The sequence below is a fragment of the Leucoraja erinacea genome, chromosome 13 (genome assembly GCF_028641065.1).
Source record: "Leucoraja erinacea ecotype New England chromosome 13, Leri_hhj_1, whole genome shotgun sequence".
NCBI classification, from domain to species: domain Eukaryota; kingdom Metazoa; phylum Chordata; class Chondrichthyes; order Rajiformes; family Rajidae; genus Leucoraja; species Leucoraja erinaceus.
The window spans coordinates 7,231,747-7,254,341 of record NC_073389.1 but is presented as its reverse complement, the minus strand read 5'-3'; the positions used below and the strand labels follow the sequence as shown (position 1 = coordinate 7,254,341).

At 42.7% G+C, this 22,595-nt stretch overlaps 1 protein-coding gene across 4 annotated transcripts in view; it reads left to right on the top strand.

Moving 5' to 3' along the window:
• glra2 (glycine receptor, alpha 2) overlaps positions 1-22,595 on the top strand; it is a 219,206-nt gene that overhangs the window by 101,744 nt on the left and 94,867 nt on the right. For all 4 annotated transcript variants that reach the window (XM_055644380.1, XM_055644379.1, XM_055644383.1 and 1 more), the window contains exon 4: positions 14,184-14,407. In XM_055644380.1, the coding sequence (XP_055500355.1) occupies positions 14,184-14,407 (224 nt within the window). The remainder of the gene's footprint in view (positions 1-14,183; positions 14,408-22,595) is intronic.

The window sequence follows — 22,595 nt, the reverse complement described above, 5'->3', positions numbered from 1 at the left end:
AAAATAATAAAAACGCGGACAGGCTGCAGAGGCCGCTGCTGACCAGAGCCGCGCCGCCTACCGGATATGTCGGAGATGGTCCAAGTAAATTTGAGTGCAGGATGAAAATTGGTGGTGAAGTTGATGAAGTCCATGAGTTCTGCATGGGTGCACGAGGTAGCACCAATGCAGTCGTCAATGTAACGGAGATACAGTTCGGAGATAGGACCAGCGTACACCTGGAACAGGGATTGTTCAACGTACCCTACAAGGAGGCTGGCATAGCTGGGGTCCACGTGGTTGCCCATAGTCACACCTTGGAGGAAGTGGGAGGAGTCAAAGGAGAAGTTGTTGAAGGTGAGGACCAGCTCCGCTAGGCGGAGTAGCGTGTTAGTAGAGGGAAATTGGATGGTCCTGTGGTCGATGGAGAATGGAAAGCTTTAAGGGCATCCTGGTGGTGGATGGAGGTGCAGAGTGATTGAATGTCCATAGTAAAGATGAGGGAGTGGGGGTTCGGAAAGCGGAAGTCATAAAATAGACCAAGGGCATGTGAGGTATCTTGGACATAGATCGGGAGGATTTGGACCAGGAGGATAGGATGGAGTCGAGGTGGAGTGGGTGGCAAGGGATGTGTTAAACAGGGAGTGGTGGAGGGAATGGTCTCTGCGGAAGGCGGATTGGAGCGGAGATGGGATGATATGACTAGTGTTGGGATCCCGTTGGAGGTAGAAATCATTTTGGTGGGAAATTGACTCCATTGACTCCAAGCCAGCAGCATCATCAAGGCCAAGTCGCACCTGGCCACTCCCTCTTCTCCCCTCTCCCTTCGGTCAAAAGGTACAGAAGTGAGAAAGCCCACATTCCAGATTCAGGGACAGTTTCTTCCCAGCTGTTATCGGGCAACTGAACCATCCTACCCCAACTAGAGAGCAGTCCTGACCTACTATCTACCTCATTGGAGACCCTCAAATTATCTTTGATTGAACTTTACTGGCTTTACCTTGCACTAAATGTTATTCCCTTATCATGAATCTGTACACTGTGAATGGCTCGATTGTAATCATGTATTGTCTTTCCGCTGACTGGTTAGCACACAACAAAAGCTTTTCACTGGACCTCGGTACACGTGACAATAAACTAAACTAAACTAAAGTCATTTTTTCAGTCAATTAAATTAAAGTCTCATGCATTCTCACTGAAAATGTGCATGTAGATATAAGGAATGATCATGAAGTCTAAGACGCATCTCATCACAAGCCATGTGAAAAAGAACAAAAAAGTGTCCTATCACAGCTGTGCCTAACATCGTTTGCGGTTTAGGCATTGTCAAAAAAAATCATGTTATTTTGAAGAAATTCCAGTGTTAAGTTTCAATCCAAAATAACTTTTTTTACTCCAGACCATGTAAGTAGGTTACTTTATTTAGAGACTACAGAGACTGAGGTGAACTGATTAAATAATTAGAAGATACTTCGAAGGGCCGCACAGTGGTGCACCGAGACATAGGGTCGATCCTGAACTCGGGTGCTGTCTGAGTGGAGTTTGCACGTTCTCCTTGTGACCGTGCGGGTTTCCCCCAGGTGTAGGAAGGAACTGCAGATGCTAGTTTACACCGAAGATATACACAAAATGCTGGAGTAACTCAGTAGGTCAGGCAGCATAGTATCTCTGGAGAAAATGTATAGGTGATGTTTCGGTTCGAGACCCTTCGTCAGACAGAGATTCAGGGGAGAGGGAAACAAGACGTATGAAAAGATTCAGAACAAATCAGAGCCGGCACCGATGACCCAGGAAAGGTGGAGCCCACAATGGTCCATTGTTGGCTGTGGAAGAGGTGATAACGAAGGGATACGAACATTGAAACTAGCAGGACGACTAGGGTGGGGGAGGAACGGAGAGAGAGGGAATGTAAGCGTTACTTGAAATGAGAGAAATCAATATTCATATTGCTGGATTGTAAGCTGCCCACGTGCATTATGAGGTGCTGAGGGGAAGTTACCTGCTGAGGGGGTGGTTTGGGTGGGAAGGGAAGTGTAAACCAGGGAGTGGTGGAGAGAATGGTCTCTGCGGAAGGTGGATTGGAGTGAAGATGAGTGGATGTGACTGGTGTTGGGATCCCGTTGGAGGTGGCAAAAATGTTGGAGGATTATGTGCCGCATGTGACAGCTGATGGGGTGAAAGGTGAGGACAAGGAGGACTTTCTGTGTAGCTGTGGGATATCGAGGAGACCCTAGTGAAGGCCTCATCTATGATAGAATTGGGGAGCCCTCATTCCCTGCCTTGCCCTTCACCCTAATAGGAACATGCATGCCCTTGACTCTTGTTGGCACACTTTTAAAAACATCCCACGTTCCTGATGTATCTTTCCCTTCAAACAACCTGTTCCAATTAACTTGAGTGAGTTCCTGCCTTACACCTTCAAAGTTGGCATTGCCCCAATTTAGAATTTTGACTTGTGGTACATAAGTGCATAATAAGTACATCATTCCTTCAAAGTGGCATCACATGCGGATAGGTTGTTGACGAAGGCATTTGGCAGGCTGACCTTCATCAGTGAAAGCATTGCCTGTAGAAGAAACGACATTATATTGCAGTTGTATCAGACATTAGTGAGGCTATAGTTAGAGTACTTTGTTCAGTTTCAGTCACCCAGCTATTGGAAAGATGCCATTAAGCTGGAAAGAGCGCTGAAAAGATTTCCAAGGATGTTGCTGAGGTATGGGACAGGTTAGGCAGGCTAGGGCTTTATTCCTTGAAGTCAGGTCAAGTCACTTTTATTTCTATAGCACATTTAAAAAACAACTCTCGTTGACCAAAGTGCTTTACATTGGTAGAGGTACTAACGTTATACAACAGAGGTTAATAGATTAAGTACATACATACTGTAAATACATACAAATAGCCTTCCATCAGAGGACGTCAAGAGAGGCTTGAGAGTAAAGATGAGCTTTAAGGAGGGGGCAGTTCTGATGGGAAGAGGGATGCTGTTCCACAGTCTAGGAGCTGCAACCGCAAAGGCTCAGTCGCCCCTGAGCTTATGCCTAGACCGCGGGATGTTCAGCAACCCCAAGTCGGCCGATCTGAGGGACTTGGAGGTGGTGTGGTGGGTAAGCAGACTTTTGATGTATGTGGGGGCAAGCCCGTTAAGGGCTTTGTAAACATAAAGAAGGATCTTGAAATGGATTCGGAACCGTACAGGGAGCCAGTGGAGAGAGGCCAGAATCGGGGGTGATGTGGTCCCTTTTTCGGGTGCCCGTCAGGAGTCTCGCCACAAGTGTAGACTTCGTCAGAAGTGTAGAAGACTGAGGGGTGATCTCATAGAGGTATACTCTATGTCGGGCATAGATCAGGTGAATGTACATAGTATTTTTACCACGGGTTAGGGAACCACAAACTACAGGGCATTGGTTAAAGGTGAGAGAGGGAAAAAGTTTAATATAAAACTGGGGGACAACTTTTTCATGCAGAGCATGGTGGGTATATGGAACAAACTGGAAGAGGAAGGTGTTTACGCAGATACAATTACAACATTAATAGACCATTTGAACAAATACATGGACAGGAATGATTTAGATGGATAAGGGTCAAATGCACGCGCATGGGGCCAGCGGAGATGGGCATCTTGGTCATGGTTGTGCCAAAGGGCCAACACACCCGTGCCAGACATGCTGAACAAGAAGGTCCAAAGAAAAGTTCCAACCCAAAACATTCACCTGTCCATTTCCCTCCAAAGCTGCGGCCTGACCAGCTGAGTTCTTCCACCATCTCTCTTTTTGCTCATGATTCCAGCGTCTGCAGTCTCTTCTTTTTTTTAAGTAGATACATGGACTTGAATAGCCTAGATTTAATTGTTATGCTCTGTAAACTTACTAACTCAAACACGATTAGAACCGAAACGTCACCTATTCGTTTTCTCCAGAGATGCTGTCTGACCCACTAAGTTACTCCAGCTTTTTGTGTCTACCTTTAAGATTAATAGGCTTCCTGGTGTAATATCAATGGCTTTGTTTCACATTAACTCAAGGAGATATACAACACGGAAACAGTCCCGTCGGGTAACTTATTCCATGTCAACCCATTTACACCAGACCTGCATTTCATCCCATTTCTTTTACTCCCCAAATTCTCATCAACGTGTGGGCGGCTCAGCAGTTGAACTTCTGCCTTACAGCGCCAGAGACCCGGGTTCGATCCTGACTACGGGTGCTGTCTGTACGGAGTTTGTACGTTCTCCCCATGGGTTTTTTCCGGGTGCTCTGGTTTCCTCCCCCATTCCAAAGACGTACAGGTTTGTAGGTTAATTTGCTTTGATAAAAATTGTCCCTAGTGTGTAGGATAGTGCTAGTGTGCAGGGATCGCTGGTCGGTGGGAACTCGGTGGGCCGAAGGGTCTATTTCCGCGCTGTATCACTAAACTAAACTACCTCCAGATTTTTCCTCTCACCTACACACTGGGGGCAAATTACTCTGAGCTTGTAAACCCACAGACCTGGATGTATTCGGGACATGGGAGGAACTGGAGCACCTGGAGGAAACCCACACAGTCGCAGGGAGAATGAGCAAACATCATACAAACAAAGCCTTAGCCTCTAACATTGTGAGACAGTGGCTCTACTCATTTCCCCACTGTGTTGCCCCTTTGAACAGAATTTCAGAATTGAGTTTATAATTATTTCCTGATGTAGTAAAACGGAGATCAAGTTATGGATCAGTCTGCAGAAGTCTGGACTACTTGCCTGAGTTCAACCCATAGCAACTAAATCATCAAAATTCAAGAAATTAAAAATATTATAAATTAAAATCAAGTGTCAGAGATAGTGAACATGAAACTACATGATTATTGTCAGCACATATTTGGTTCACTTGATCCTCAAGGAGGAATCTTAACCTGCTCATGACTATTTATAGATCCATGAATGAGGCTGGGTTTAACTGCCCCTTGAAATTGTCCCAGAAGCCACTTAATTCAAGTCAATTAAAGATGTGCAATAAATACCATAAATACCAGCCTTGTCATTGACACCACAAGATGTAAACAAATTAAAGGCAACAGAACCAATTAAAAAAGTTTGAAAGAAAATATTGTTTTAGCTTTTCTTTCTCCAAACATTGCTTTTCTGAATGTGTAGGAAGGAACTGCAAGTGTGTCAGGGCTATAGGTGGAGCATGGGGTTGAGAGGGAAAGATAGATCAGCCATGATTGAATGGCAGAGTAGATGATGGGCCGAATGGCCTAATGAGCATGAACTTATCACTTATGAGCATGAACTTATGCAGATGCTGGTTTACACCAAAGAAAGACAGCATCTCTGGAAAGAAGGCATGGGTGACATTTCAGGTCGAGACCCTTCTTCAGACCCTTCTTCTGCAGTCTGAAGAAGGGCCTCCACCAGAAATGTCACCCATTCCTTCTCTCCCGAGATGCTGCCTATCCTGCTGAGTTTCTCCAGCATTTTGTGTCTATCTTCCTTATCTGAATGTTGGGTTTGACCATCTCCAAGATAGCACCGTGGTGTGATTTAGTTTACCATCTGTTGCTAGCACAAAGGTGCAAAGCTCCGTTTTTATCATGGAGAGGGCAGGCTGCACTCAGAGCAGCATCTAGTATGTTTAACTTTATACCTGAGGAACTGTGAACATATGGCGTTAGCTGCGTTTCCTCCTGCTAGGAATGCAGACACTAAGTCCCCTCTAGGCCCTCAAGACATATGCCAAGCTTGGATTTTCACAAGGAGACCGGCATTGAAATCTTACACTTCCATTAACAAAACCTATACAAATTCAGGAGCATTCATGTTCCGATTATTTGTTGGGCAGCAAAATTCAAAGCCAGAGGGGCAAATCCGTCTTGCAAAGGAGATCAGACAGGTGCTCGAGTCTCATTTGCACATCAAATGCCTACCTCAGGCATGAGCACTGTGGCCCATCTAAAGTATGCAAGGGGCACACTTGTGGTTGTCATGAACATGACCATTAGGAGATCTGTGTAAATCTAAACCCAAGTATTATTTTCCCATGACATTCCCTCCATGGATTATCGGAAATAAATAGTAAAATAACGCATTATTATTATCAGTAAAAAAATCAATTCAGATCACATTATCAGTCAAATCTCACCCTGTTATTTACATTAAAAGCATACACTTGCTCAATGACAATAATCCCTCCCAATTGACATCATACCTTCAAAGCAGACAGTTAAAAACTTGTATAATCACCAAAGATAGGCACAAAATGGTGCAGTAACTCAGCATGAGAGGCAGCATCTCGAGAGAGAAGATATGGGTGACGTTTTTGGTCGAGACCCTTTCCTCTCAATCAACTTACCCTTCTATATCTCTAGTCTCCCTCTCCCACTGACTCTCAGTCTGAAGACCCAAAACGTCACCCATTCCTTCTCTCCGGAGATGTGGCCTGTCCCGCTGAGTTACTCCAGCATTTTGTGTCTACCTTCGGTGTAAACCAGGACCTGCAGTTCCTTCCTACACTTGTTTAATCACAGTGACTGTTGCTCATATTGACTGAGGACCAATGTCAATGCCAGGTAATTAATGTTAATACATTTTCAATAATTATGTGGATCAACTGCTGGGGAATTAGTTACAAGCTTTCTGGCTTTTTCAGGCAGACCCTATTGTTGAATAAACTCCTTCACATGTAATTACTTTAATTATTCATTCCCCTGTATTTACTGATAGAAAAGCTTCACTGAAGTATTCCAGCGGCCGTTCAGTTAACTCCCTGCCTCTCATTGCTTTAACTACTTACATTTAATCTGTCTAACAGATCCCAAAATCACAATCATAATCAAGAAGCAACTCATTGGGGTATTACCTCTCCGCCCTACATTGGACAGGAACATTAACATTGATACGCATGCTACGTGAAGTGCCTAGTGTAGCAAACTACTTGCCTTCAAAATGCAATTTCAAAAAGTCAAATCACGCGCCATTTGCAGCAGAATGGTGCAGCAGTAGCATCACAGTGACACAGCGGTAGAGTTGCTGCCTCACAGCGCCAGAGACCCAGGTTCAATCCTGACTAAGGGTGCTGTCTGTACAGAGTTTGCATGTTCTCCTTGTGACTGCGTGCGTTTTCTCCAAGGGTGCTCCGGTTTCCTCCCACACTCCAAAGACGTGCAGGTTTGCAGGTTAATTGGCCTCTGTAAATTGCCTCTGGTGTGTGGGGAATGATTGAGAAACTGGGATAACATAGGACTAGTGTGAATGGGTGATCGATAGTCGGCATGATTGGAGCTCATGTTTTTGTGTTTTGTTGTATTCTGTGCCTTGCAAATTACATTTTGCACTCACTATCATTACGAAGAAAATAAAATGATTAATACCTGTACTACATTTAATTGTTTTTCAAATTGATTGACCTTGAGAGAACTGAAAGGAAACTCAGCAAAATTATTAACAGGTAACCTTCACTTTAAAAATACACTTATTTTATATTTAAGAAAACCTTAAACACCTACATAGTAAATATTTGGGATTTTTTTTGTTAAATTTTTTCCTTTGATTTTTTATTTTGTGCTGTGCTAATACAGCAAAGCAGTAGTGTCTTCTGCAGCTAACTGAATACTGAAAAAGAGACATTTTTTGTTTTTTCTTACAGTTGCAACATCAAGAAAACTCTACACCCCACATAAAACACAATACTCTCCCAGCAATCTATCACTGTGAACATTTTCTAAATAGACACAAATTGCTGGAGTAACTCAGCTGGACAGGCTGCATCTCTGGAGAGAAGGAATGGGTCACGTTTCTGATTGAGACCCTTCCTCAGACTGAGATTCTGGGGATAGAGAGACTAGAGATATGGAAGGGTGAAGTGTGAAAATGCCAGATCAAAGCAGACAATGCTAATCTCTGTCTTCCTCACCTCTGACTCTCAGTGTGAAGAACGGTCTCAACCGAAAAATCACCCAGTCCTTCTCTCCAGAGACGCTGCCTGTCCCGCTGAATTATTCCAGTATTTTGTGTCTATCTTCAGTGTAAACCAGCAGTTCCTTCCTAAATACTTTCTAAATGGCTGCATAACCTATCTTCAACTTATTGGGAGACTTTGTGAGTTGAGTTTCCAATTGATATCAAACCACGAGAATTTAACGTTGTGATTTAATGCTCAAAGGACATTAGGATGGAATTACCTAAAGAGTTTCAATTGAACTCAAGTGTCAAGTGAGAAAAATGATTTGTGACTCCACAATGAAATGCCAGCCACGTATGCAATGTAATACCTGATCAAAAGTTTGATTCCAAAGATAAAAGTATTATTAATCACGGTGACTTTATTCACGTAGTAAAATATTAATTTCTCCTTCCTTGTCAAAAATGTGGTAATTAGTAATTATGTTAAAAAGATAAATACAACAGCAAAACAATAGAGCTGAAATTAACCCAAATCCTAGCATTATATTTAAAAACGGTAATAACATGTATTTATATAAAAACCATAGAATATAAACCAGTACGGCACTGGATCGGGCCCTTATGTTTTGCCAAACTTGATGCAGTTAAACTGATCTCATCTGCCTGCACATGATCCATATCCCTCTATTCCCTGCAATTCCATGTTCATCTCTAAAAGCCTTTTAAACACCACTACAGTGTCTGCCTCCACTACCACCCACAGCAACACCATGTTCCTGGCGCCAACCACTCTCAATGAAAAAAACATGCCCCGCTCAGCTCCATTATACCCCACTATACCCTTTTGTCCTCTAGTGCTGTGCATTTCCACCCTGGAAAATGATTCAGTGTTTGCCTCTTTGATTCACCGCTATTCTATTGATTTATCATATTAGTGCTCTCCTGAAGGAGAGAGCTAACTCAGTACAAACTAACTCCCTTCCCCACCCCCCTCCCTCCCTCCTCCCTCCATCCACAATCCTTCCTCTGGCTTCACAATTCACAACTCTTCAGTCCTTTTGTCCCATGCCTTAGGTTTTAATCTCTGACCTTTGTTCCAACTATCTGCCCTTGTCTACCCATCACCTGTCATGCTTTGTCCAGCCTCTCCTCTCCTTCAGGTTTCTCATCCCCCGGAGAGAAGGAATGGGAGCCGTTTTGGTTTGAGACCTTCCTTCAGACTGATGCCTTCAGTCCTGTCCTGAAACATCACCTATCTATGATCTCCGGCAATGCTCCCTGATCTGCTGAGTTACTCCAGCACTTTGTGTCCTATTTGTAAACCAGCATCTACAGCTCCTTGTTTCTGTCAATTAGTTTGTAGTACTTGGTCACTGACCTGTGTGTTGAGATGGCACACATGTACTTAACTTAATAACCTTGTAGTCAGTGGAAGCTAGTGAACAGCTTAGGTTTTAATATAGATGAGTTCAGAACTAATTGGTTCATGTTCATACACTACCATTGTGGATTGTCACATGCAAAGTTGTAGATTAGTAAAGTACTTGAGTGAAAATAATTGGCTTGTGTCCAGTCCCTTGCAGTGTTAAAACAAAAATATTAAACGGAGTGGCACAATGGCGCAGTGGTAGAGTTGTTGCCTTACAGCGGCAGAGATCTGAGGTCGATCCTGACTATGGGTGCTGTCTATGTGGAGTTTGCACATTCTGCGTATGACTGCATGGGTTTTTTCCGTGTGCTCCGGTTTCCTCCCACATCCCAAAAGACGTGCAGGTTTGCAGGTTAATTTGCTTCTGTAAATTGTTCCCAGTGTGTAGGATAGAACTAGTGTGCGGGTGATCAGTGGTCAGTGTGGACTCAATGGGCCAGTGTTTCCATGTGCCGTATATCACTAAACTAAACCAGATTTGTTTCTTTCTCTGCAACGTGGTGAGGTGAATGGTGGCAAATGCCACAATGCTACCATGAATCCATACCCAATAGTGAGATGGCGTCTTTAGGAAGTGAATGGATGGTAGCCAAGGATAGGAAATCATTGGAGGTAATGAATTACCTGATAAGAAAATACATCAGCTGATTTGATAGGACACCTAAAGACTTGATTAACGATGCGCTGTAATGAATCTGCTTCTTTTGACTTAGTTATATTCTTATTAACATGACATTATGTAGAGAGTGTTTGTGTTCTTTAGTAGCGTAGAGGAAATCATGCAATATTTCTACAAAATGCCAGAGACCACTATTTAATGAACCTTAAAATGATCACGTCTTGAATAGTCCAACCTAAACAAATCTAATTAAAAACATAAAAACAGTGAAGCATCTCCAAATTTTGCATGACATTGTCATATCATTATATCAGTTTATTAAAATCTAAACAGCAACATAGAGTAGCACTGGGACTCTAATTAGCGTACAGTATATTCGAACATTCGAATGATGGATTGAAGGTAATTCTGGACACGAGGGAACTGGTTTAGTTTAGTTTCAAGATACAGCACAGAAACAGGGCCTTCGGCCCACCGAGTCCACGCCGATCAGCGATCCACGAACATTAACACTACCCCACACACTCAAGGAACAATTTTTACATTTCCCAAGCCATTTTACCTACATACATGTACGTCTTTAGAGTGTGGGAGGAAACCGAAGATCTCGGAGAAAACCCATACGGTCACGAGGAGAACGTACAATCTCCGTACAGACAGCATCCTTGGTCGGGATTGAACCCGGGTCTCAGGCACTGCAAGCACTGTGAGGCAGCAACTCTATTGCTGCATCACTGTGTCACCCTCAACTAAGAACAAACAAATAATTCAGTGCAATACAAAACACACTATTCCAAGAAGCCTTTGTGTTTCAATGAACTCTTCAAACAAATATTACATTAACAATGTCAAATAGCTATTTTAATTCAATATGCACCAATAAATGTTTGAAAATAAGATGCAAAAATTCTATATTCATAGTTTCACTAAATTCCATGGATTACATGAATTCATATGTTCATAAGTAAGAGGAGCAGGATTAGGCCATTCAGCCCATCAAGTCAACTACGCCGTTAAATCATGGCTGATCTATCTTTACTTCTAAACCCCATTCTCCTGCCTTCTCCCTATTACCCCTGACAGCCGATTACCATGTTGACCTGTTGCCAATCAATGCGCCATAAATGAAGGCTGAGAGAGCTGTTCACACAAAAATAGACCCTTAGTTGGTAATGTTCAGCAGAATTCTTGTTAACAAAGAGCAAACAGAATATTTTGTCCTTCATCAAAACCTGCTGCTTGTTCAAAAGCCACCAGTTTTATTCATGTCATTTTGTGCTGTGATTAAATATGTTGAATCTCTGGCAGCCATCAAATAAGCATAATATATAATGTTCCTTACCCAAAGGTCTTACGTTTATCGGTACAGTAGTCTGAGTGATTAAGTGACACACCGTTGCTGGAGTCAATTCCAGCAGAAAAGTATCATTAAATATAAAATATTGTCTATGCCTGGATATTCACAGAACTGGCACAAAGCCACAAGCCCATTATATTTTAGAAATATCATGTAATTAATCTCCATATATTAATAACACTTAAATACTTCAGTTAAATAGCGGTAAGCTGTAAATCACTTTAAAAAATAATGGAAATAAATTGCATTTAAACAATGAATTGCAAGCATGATGTTGGTATTTTCATAAGTGCGCTGTTAACAACAAGAACATAACAATCAGAGAAGGTCTGATTCAAAAGATTACATAACAAACCAGGCAATGATGAAGATGCAAGTTTTCTGAATTTGGTACGTTTGAAAAGGAGGTGCATTGTTTGAATATAATTCCCTTTCCTCTGCCTTCAATATAAACATGCATATTGCTTAGAGTTTTCCAAACAGAAGCAGCTCAATTGCTTTACCAGATCATTACTAAAACATTGGAAAGTTAATTGATGAGAGACAAAGTGCCTCCATTAAATGATAGTGTACAGTCAGGTCCACTCTTTTACATGTGTTCATGCACATAATCCCATGAGCACCATCACTAAATGGAGGCCATGCACAAAGCCCAGCGACTTAATCTGATTCATTAATCATATTGGCTGCACGGTGGCGCAGCTGTAGAGTTGCTGCCTTACAGTGCCAGAGACCCGGGTTCAATCCCGACTATGGGTGCTGTTTGTACAGAGTTTGTATCTTCTCCATATGACTGCATGTGTTTTCTCCGGGTGCTCCGGATTCCTCCCCCATCCCAAAAGACGTGCAGGTTTGTAAGTTAATTGGCTTCTGTAAATTGTCCCTAGTGTGTAAGGATAGAACTAGTGTGTGGGTGATCGCTGGTCGGTGTGGACTCAATGGGCCAGTGTTTCCATGTGCCGTATATTTCCAAACTAAACTAAGTTTGTTTCTTTCTCTGCAACGTGGTGAGGTGAATGGTGGCAAATGACCCAATGCCACCATGAATCCATACCCAATAGTGAGATGGCATCTTTAGGAAGTGAATGGGTGGTAGCCAAGGATAGGAAAGAATTAGAGGTAATGAATTACCTGATTAGAAAATAAATCAGCTGATTTGCTAGGACACCTAAAGATTTGATGAAACATATACTGTAATGCATCTGCTTCTTTTGCCTTAGTTATATCCTAATTAGCATGACATTATGTAGCGAGTGTGCGTGTTCTTTAGTAGTGAAGAGGAAATCAAGCAATATGTCTACAAAATGCCACTGAGACCATTATTTAATGAACCTTAAAATGATCACGTCTTGAATAGGCCAACCTAAACAAATCTAATTAAAAACGTAAAGACAGTGAAGCATCTCCAAATTTTGTATGACATTGTCATATCATTATATCAGTTTAGAGTTTATTAAAATGTCAGCAACATAAAGTAGCACTGGGATTCTAATCAGCTTGCAGTATTTTTATTTTATTTTCTTTCATATTTTTTATTAGAAGCATGTATACAAATAGTAGTAAGCGACAATTTTATTACAGATTTCTTACATAGCTTCAATTTTTAAAATTTTTTTAAAGAATAAAGATAAAGAGAGAAAAAGATAAGATATAAACTAATAAAGAGAAAAAAAAGACGAAAAAAAGAAATTACAAATAACAAGATTGTGGAGATATTCATCCAATCCCAAACTCAAAGTTTCAACCCTGATCTTGTGTTAAACCAATTCACTTTTTTAAGAATTCAATAAATGGAGACAATATTCTAACAAATAACTCTGGTTTGTCAGTTAAGACAAAACTTATTTTTTCCAAATGCAAGGTCAGCGTACAGTATTTCTCCGAGATCTTCGGTTCGTAGGTTAATTCGCTTGGTATAAATATAAAAATGTAAAATTGTCCCTAGTGTGTGAGCGGGGGTCACAGGTCGGTGCGGACTCGATGGGCCGAAGGGCCTGGTTCCACGCTGTATCTCGAAACTAAACTAAACAAAACATTGGGTTGTGTGTTTTAAGTAGTAGTTCCGAACTAGAAGTTGCTCCTTGACATTATATCAGCTCAAATGCTTCACGAATAGGCCCAAATATCTCAGATTTAGTATTTCTCAGTGTGGTTTGCCACAAAAAGATAAAGGGATTTGATGAAAAGAGCGGTAAAATGAATATCTGGACATTGTACAGAACATCATACATTTTGCAGTTGGACTGCTGCTAAAGTGAATACACCTTGTATGGGTCCTTACATTATTCCTGTAACACTTTATGATGCTGTAATGATATTTCCTTGTAACAGAGTACTACCCCAGCCAGGCCTATTCCAGCAAATGTCATGCCATGGCAGCTTCCGTATGACAAGAGACAAGACAAGACAAGAGATACTTATTGTGACATGCACCAATTGGTACAATGAAATTTGTGGTCACCATACACCCATACGAATAAAAAATAAAAATAAATAAATAAATAAACACAGAACACGATAGTCTTTAACACAAACATCGCCAATCAAAGTTTCCCACTGTGAGGGAAGGCACCAACTTTCACTCATCCTCCTCTGTTGTTAAGATAGGGTTAAGATAGCTGTGCAGCACAAGGACGTTTAGACATCCTTTGACGTACACCACAAGCCTCTTGTTAGGCATCCCTTGATGTACCACACAAGATTCCTGCCATTCTTGAGAACCATCGTATAACATGTAACCGTACAGCACCTAGTCCTTGAGAGTTAACGTTACCTCTAATAGCACTGAAACCAAAATATTATTCCTGTTAGTTACTGTGCTTATTCATGAATCAAACTTAGCTTGCCGTAAAGTTTATTTAGCAAATGGAAATGTAAGCCTGTTGAGTGAACATATTTTTAAAGTAATTTTGAATTTGTTTAGGACTACAGGGTGAATATATTCTTGCGACAAACATGGAATGATCCACGATTAGCCTACAGCGAATATCCTGACTCCTCCTTAGATTTGGATCCTTCCATGTTGGACTCCATTTGGAAGCCTGATTTGTTCTTTGCCAATGAAAAAGGGGCCAACTTCCACGAAGTGACAACAGATAACAAACTGCTCCGTATTTTCAAAAACGGAAAGGTTTTGTATAGTATAAGGTAAGAGTTGCTCGTCCATAAAAGCTTCTGTTCCTTTCATGTTTTGCCCTGTGTTGGGGAAGCTTATGCCTCAGATGCCGCCAGCTGCTTCTGACGTTAATTGTATTGGAAAAAGATGTTCAATGGGGACCGCTGCCATCCTGAAAATTGCTGAACGACAGGTGAATTAGGGCGGCTCGGTGGCACAGCGGGAGAGTTGCTGCCTCACAGCGCCAGAGACCCAGGTTCAATCCTGACTATGGGTGCTGTCGGTACGGGGTTTGTAGGTTCTCCCCGTGACCTGCGTGGGTTTTCCCAGGGAGCTCCAGTTTCCCCTCACACTCCAAAGACGTACAGGTTTATAGGTTAATTGGCTTGATAATATTGTAAACAAATGTCCCCAGTGTGTATAGGATAGTGTCAAAGTGTGGGGGTCGCTGGTCAGCACAGACCTGGTGGGCTGAAGGGCCTGCTTCCACGCTGTATGTATAATCTAAAAGCTAAAGGTTATGGGGATCATTTGTGCTGACTGTCAAGTAAAGCCTTCAACCTGGCAGTGAATATACTACTAGAGTTGCCAACTTTCTCACTCCCAAATAAGGGACAAAACATCAAAGGACCATGAGAAGGAGGGGTGGTCATGTCAACGGTAAGCAAAGGTTTGAACGTCAGACAGCCGGCCGGGCTGCCGACCGATGGGGCCACGGGCAAGGCTTTGCTGCTGCTGCACTCCATGGGCTGCACTACATCGGGACGGGTGAGGCGGGGCCGGATGCGGCACTCCGACCCGACAGTCCCCCTCGACCCAAGTAGTAGCAGTCAAATACGGAACAAGGATGGGACAGTTGGCAACCCTAGATACAACACACCACAAGGGAACATATGTTTCCATTAATTTATGGAAGGATTAGATGGGTATCCAGAAAAACAAGACTCAAGGAATTATAGTTGTCTTGAACTCACTGCTTGAAAGGAAGGTGAAAGCCTTCAGCAGAATTAAAAGAGCCTCAATGAGGTCATAAGAACCACAAATACAGGTCTATGAATTAAGAAAGGGGGCATTAACCTCAAAGCCTTGCAGGGTTTTAGTTACAACTAACAAGGATAAATGGGGAAAACTATGCATAGCATCAGCCAGTCACATTGGTCCAAGTGATGTGAGATTTGATCACAGCTCTAATAAGATTCATTAGGAGTCTCTCACGAAGGAAGTGTAGAATGAGCTGGCCCTCACAAGCACCTTTCACCCTACACCTCTTTTGTTCACCCCCTGTACATTCACTCTCACCAAGCCACACGCTGCCTGCTTCTAATGGCTGGTTTAGTTTAGCATAAACAGGCCCTTCAGCCCACCGAGTCCGTGCTGGCCAGCGATCCCCGGGCACTTACACTACCCTAAACACACTAGGCACAATTTACAATTATGCCAAGCCAATTAACCTACAAACCTTTACATCTTTGGATAGTAGGAGGAAACCGGAGAACCCGGAGAAAATCCATGCAGTTCATGGGGAGAACGTGCAAACTCCGTATAGACAGCTCCCATAGTCAGGATTGACCCTGGGTCTCTGGCGCTGTAAGGCAGCAACTTTACTGCTCTGCTCCCATGCCGTCCCTGGTCAGCTGATCTACTGCTCAAGGAGACCAGCATCTGAAGAAGAGTCACAACCTGAAATGCCACTCATCCATGGTCTCCGGGGATGCTGCCTGACCTGTTGAATTACGACAGTATTTTGTTTCTTTTTGTGTGTCCAACCAGTGAATGGTAGCAGGGTGCACCCATTAGCATTTGGTCAGAAGAAGGTCTCAGGCCTGTTGAAATGTGAGCTTAATGTATACTTAACTAGTAATATTTGTCTAATTTTGATTAGTGCAGTGCTTTTGAGTAAATGACCAAACACATCAAATTTTCATAATTTAACAGGATTCTTTGGGATTTGGTGTTTCTCTTTACTTGGTGCATTATATTTTGCCCATTGAACTTCTCGAGGTTATTTGGGGTGGATCATGCTTGACCCTAATATTTTTGCTTTCTGGGCAAATCCAACATTCCCACTAATCTTTGTCTGTGTACAGTTTGCATGTTCTCCCTGTGACGGCATGGGTTTTCCCTCAGGCACTCGGGATTCCTCCCACTTTCCAAGGATCTGTGGCTAAGTTAATTGGGTATTGTAAAATCTTCCAGAGATTCCCGATATGGGGGACATAGGGATAGAGTTGCTGCCTTACAGCGCTTACAGCACCAGAGACCCGGGTTCAATTCCAACTACGGGTGCTGTCTGTACGTTCTCCCCGTGACCTGCGGGAGTTTTCTCCGAGATCTTAGGTTTCCTCCCACACTCCAAAGACCTACAGATTTGTAGGTTAATTGGCTTGTATTAAGTGGAAATTGTCACTAGTGTGTGTAGGGTAGTGTTAATGTGCGGGGATCGCTGGTCGGTGAGGACTCGGTGAACCGAAGGACCTGTGCTGTATCACCAAACTAAACTAATAAAACTAAGATGTCGGTGGGTGATTGGAGAATCATGAAGAGAGTTGATGAGCATATGAGTTGTTTTCAGGGAATTAAGTGGGAGGATGGAAACGCTCTTTAGCGGTGGCATAGATTTGATGGGCTGAATGAAGTCCTTCTACATCATGAGGAAGGTATGTTAAATTTAGACCCAACAGCATTTGGAAATGAGTGCTGCAGGTGAGGTCTTTAGGAAACGGAGGAAAGAGGTGAAGAAGACAATTAATGATTGTAAAAATCAAGGTTGATTTAAATGATATAATTGTAGAAAAAAGTTTCTAAATTTGAAGGACCTGATGCACAATGAAACAGTCATTCAACTGGTTCCCAGTTCACCCATTTAAACAAGATTACAGAGAAGTGTGGAGGAAGGAACTACACATGCTGGTGGCTGAAGAAGAACTCGGTACAAAACGTTACCCATTCCTGTCCCGCTGAGTTACTCCACCATTTTGTGTGAATCTTAAGAATACTGAGGTATACTTTGGCATGGAAAGCACTTCATGTGGTGGTGGGTAAAAGCCATGCCATCTGCTTGGTGATGTGCAATGCACTGTGCATGCTTTCTTTATTAATTGCTGGTTGATCAAGTTAATTGCACTCCTTCCAGGTAGCTCACCAATTGAAAAGCCCACATAAATGCCATAATTGAAGGAAAGTTTAAGCTTTGAAAGGGGAGATTCAGCTTTACAGCACATTTGCTGGTGTTTCATTTTTAGTATCATCCAGCAAAACTATTTTGTTTAAGACCTATTATTGTCTGATGGTTTTATGAATATGATATGGAGCATGTGAACAGGTGGAAGAAGGTTCCATCATATTTGTTGGATCTATCCATCTATCCATCTATCCATCTTTCCATCTATCCATCTATCCATCCATCCATCTATCCATCCATCTATCCATCCATCTATCCATCCATCTATCCATCCATCTATCCATCCATCCATCCATCTATCCATCCATCCATCCATCCATCCATCCATCCATCCATCTATCCATCTATCCATCCATCCATCCATCCATCCATCCATCCATCCATCCATCCATCCATCCATCCATCCATCCATCCATCCATCCATCCATCTATCCATCTATACATCCATCTATCCATCCATGTATCCATCCATCTATCCATCCATACATACATCCATCTAGCTATCTGGAATGCCAGGGCTACCTGAAGTGAGAGAAATCAATGGCAAACACAAAATGCTGTAGTAACTCAGTGGGACAGGCAGCATCTCTGGAGAGAAGGAATGAGCAACGTTTCGGGTCGAGACCCTTCTTCAGAGGACTGGGTGGAATGTAGTCGGAGACAGTAAATGTTGGGAAGACTGGGAAAGGGGAGGGGATGGAGAGAGAGGGAAAGCAAGGGCTAATTGAAGTTAAAGAAGTCAATGTTCATACCACTGGGGTGTAAGCTACCCAAGCAAAATATGATGTGCTGTTCCTCCAATTTGCCCTGGGCCTCACTCTAACAATGGAGGTGACCAAGGACAGAGAGGTCAGTGTAGGAATGGGGAGGGGAATTAAAGTGCAGCAACCGGGAGATCAGGTAGGTTCACGTGGGCTGAACGAAGGTGCTCCCCGAAACGATCGCCCAGTCTGTGTTTGGTCTCGCCGATGCATAAGAGTCCACATCTTGAACAATGGATACAGTAGATGAGGTTGGAGGAGGTGCAAGCGAATCTCTCCCTAACCTGAAAGGACTGTCCCTGGTCAGAGTCGAGGGAGGAGGTAAAGCGACAGGTGTTGCAATTTCTGCGGTTGCAGGGGAAGGTACCTGGGGAGGGGGTGGTTTGGGTGGGAAGGGATGAGTTAACCAGGGAGTTGCGGAAAGAACGGTCTCTGCGGAAAGTGGAAAATGGTGGAGATGGGAAAATGTGCTGGCGTGGGATCCCGTTGGAGGTGACGGAATTTTCGGTGGATTATGTGACGGCTGATGGGGTGGAAGGTAACGACTGGGGGATACGGTCTCTGTTGCGAATAGGGGGAGGGGGAGCAAGGGCAGATCTGCGAGGTACCGAGGCGACACGAGTGAGGGCCTCATCTATGGGAGAGGGAAATCGCTGTTCCCTAAAGAATGAGGACATCTCGGATGTTATAGTATGGAACACCTCATCTTGGGCGTGGCGTAGACAGAGGAAGTGAGAGTTGGGGATAGAGTCTTTGCAGGAAGCAGGGTGGGAAGAAGTGTAGTCGAGATAGTTGTGGGAGTCAGTGGGTTTGTAATAGACGTCAGTCAATAGTCTATTTCCTGTGATGGAGACTGTGACATCAAGAAAGGGGAGGGTGGTGTCGGAGTTGGTCTAAGAAAATTTGAGTGCAGGATGAAAATTGACGGTGAAATTAATGAATTCCGTAAGTTCTGCGTGGGTGCACGAGGTAGCACTGATGCTGTCATCAATGTAATGGAGATGGAGTTCTGAGATAGGGCCAGTATATAGGTATGTTACAAAACCTACCTGAATCGTCATTGGGAATCTGCCCTCAGCCATGGCCGCGATTTTGGCGCTGTTTGGAGGGGGCGGGTTTAAAACGCGATTTTTACTAGGCTGTACTAATCGCACATGTTCAGCCTAGTAAATCATTAACGAAAAATCACTGCAAGACCCGGTCGCAAAAGGTATTATTAGTTTTATAGGCCTCGATAATATAGTTCTAATAGTTTTAAAATTACTGTTTCATTCCGCAACCTCTCGCAGCCCCAGGGTTTTATAAAGCAAACAATTAAAGGTATGTACCTTATTTTTACATTAAATGGGGCATATATATAACCCTATATATCAAGTTATCTATAACGAATAGTTCATTTTGGGCTTTTTATATCCCGCAGTATTTTTCTCGGCATTTGAGGGCACTAATCCAGCGCTATGTCAACGTTCTAAACCAGCGCGTTTCCACATGAACCCACTAGAAAGCCGATTTAAATGGGCATTTATTTACAGCAATTGAACACTAAATTCCTTCCATTTGGCCTATAAATTAATGTAAATTAGATATAAAAATCATGTTATATTGTGAATTATTTGTGAATAATCTTTGGACACAGGCTATTTAAAAATGTTAATCTTTCCTTAAGAAATGGGCTTTTGATTATCCAAGATCACAGCTTTTTTGTAATGTCCATTGAAAATCAATAGGGAACAAGATGCTAATTTCCGAGTATGAAAATGGTCATAACTTTTTTAATACTTGAGATATGAAAGTGAATTTGGTGTCAAATTAAACTTATTGTTATGCTTTATCTGATGGGATAAATTGCAGACTTGATTTTTTAAATCTCAAAATTTTGTAACATTGCTACAGTATACGTCTTGAACAGGGATTGTTCAACGTACCCTACAAAGACACAGGCATAGCTGGCGACCATGCGGGTGCCTGTAGCTATGCCTTGGACTTGGAGGAAGTGGGAGGAGTCAAAGGTGATGTGTTAGTAGAGATAAATGTATCTATCTCTCTTTCTATCTCCGTTTCCTTTTGCTCTAGTTGTTAAAGAAAGGACAATGGGCAACAAGTCAGCTGCCGCAGAACAGATGGGCATCTTGCTTTCTCTCTCTCAGTCTCTATTACACTCTCTCACTTTTGTGCTCTCGTTTCACTATCTCTCTCGGTCTCTCTCATTGTCACATCACCAACATGTCCTGGGGATATGCTTTTAAATCTACGTTTATTGGCATGTGAAGGGGCAGTCATCATGTTAATGTTTAATAACATTCTTAATGTTTTAGGGTAAACTATGCAAGTTTGTTTCCACAGATTCAAGCTATACCAATTATTTTACATGTGCATTGTCCGTGCTTGCTCCCATGAACATGCTTCTGTATGGGTTTCATATTAACCAAGTGACAATAGAGAACGCAATAGGCTCACCTCTAGAACCTGTTTTATTTTTGTATCAAAAAAATGTATTTTTAATTAGGATCACGAAATTAGGATACACAACAAAACCGCAGTAACGCACCCACCAACATAATACCAAATCACCAAATTATCTAGACCAGTGGTTCCCAACGTGGGGCGTACGCCCTACAGGGGGGCAATTTGATATTTAAGGGGGGCAATTGAGCGCGACTGAGGAGGTCTGGGTGCAAATTTTCAAATTTATTTTTTTGGATTTTCCATCAAGTAAACATATGTAGTTTATGTTTCAGATGTTATTTTGAGTAAATAATTTTTTTGGGGTAAAAAAGGTCTTTATTGTGTAGTTATTACATAATCACCGCGCCATCGCTCTTCATGCACGTCGCACGAAGCGCGCGAGGTCATGGGAGAACCTTATTTATTGAATTGGATTTAGAAATGCGATTCAAAGAGCTTTTGCTAAGTTACCCTTATAATATCTATTTCCTCCGTTTTCTCTCAAGGGAAAGCATCAGGATTTTAGAGGTGATTAGGTGGGGCATGGCCAAAAAAAGGTTGAGAACCACTGATCTAGACACTAAATTTTCAAACTATGTTACAATCCTTACAAATATACTAAATAACTGCTATACAACTATGTCCCTCTCTAACACCACCCGTGCGTGGACGGACGTAACCCCGGAAAAGGGGCAAGCATCTGGCTCGGGCTAAGCCCTCTTCCGCCTGGCGCTGTGACTTGTGGATGGCCAGCTTGGCCAGGCCTGGGAGCAACCCAACCAGGACATCTTCAGCCCTACCCACTCCCTAGATCCCATCACCAATCCTCCGGTCGCTGACAGCAGAGCCATTCCTTCCCCTATGGACCCTAGTGAAGTGGCCGTGCTCCTTGCCCTCCAGACCTTGGCTACAAGGGACTTTCTACTGGTCCCTCAATCTTCTAGAACCTGTTAGATAACGTGAGAAATCAAATATATATCTGGGTGTACGGGAAGACTATAAATTTGAATAATCCTCAGACCTCCACCCTAAGTGTTTCACACATCTATGCAAACTATAAAGAAAACTGTCTTAGTTTCACAAAAAGCAGGCAACCAGTTACTGACATTCCGTGTAGTCACCAGGAAGGTGCAAGAGACATAGTTGATGCCATTGCTAGCACATGGTTTGTGCAGTCTGCCTCTGGTGAATGGCAGCATGTTTGGGCAGTCTCCACATGCACTGTTTTCTGTGAAAGGGAAAGTTTGTTGTTGTCTCTCTCCCGGTGAGAAAGGATTTTTTAAAGCATGTTCGCTGTTTTCGCTTCCATGTCAACATATCCCCATCAACTACTACTTTCAACTTCCCCCCACCCCACCCCAAAAATCACGATGTTAATAGAAGGAAAATGTCTTCCAAAGCTCTCCAAAGTTTTACTTTCTGGATTTGTACAGGTGTCAGGAATTATGGGGAGAAGACAGGAGGATGGATGGGGTGAGGAGGGAGAGATAGATCAGCCGTGATTGAATGGCGGAGTGGACTTGATGGGCCGAATGGCCAAATTCTGCTCCTTCCACTTACGACCTTTCCCTGAGGTTGGTTGAGAATCCCCGAGGAAGATTTGAGGAATAACAAATGCAGTACCAGATTTGTACTGTACACAGTTTTGATTGCCTTTCTGTAGCTTCCTGTGGCAGGAGGCTACGTGAGGAAGTGTTGACCATAAATTGGGCAACGGTAAAACAATGACAGGCATTATGAATGCAGTATAGGCCTGAACTTTGGAAATTTAATTGCAACCAGTTTGTTTTGGTGGAAGCACTTGTTGCTCAAATTAACAAACCTAAATGGCTG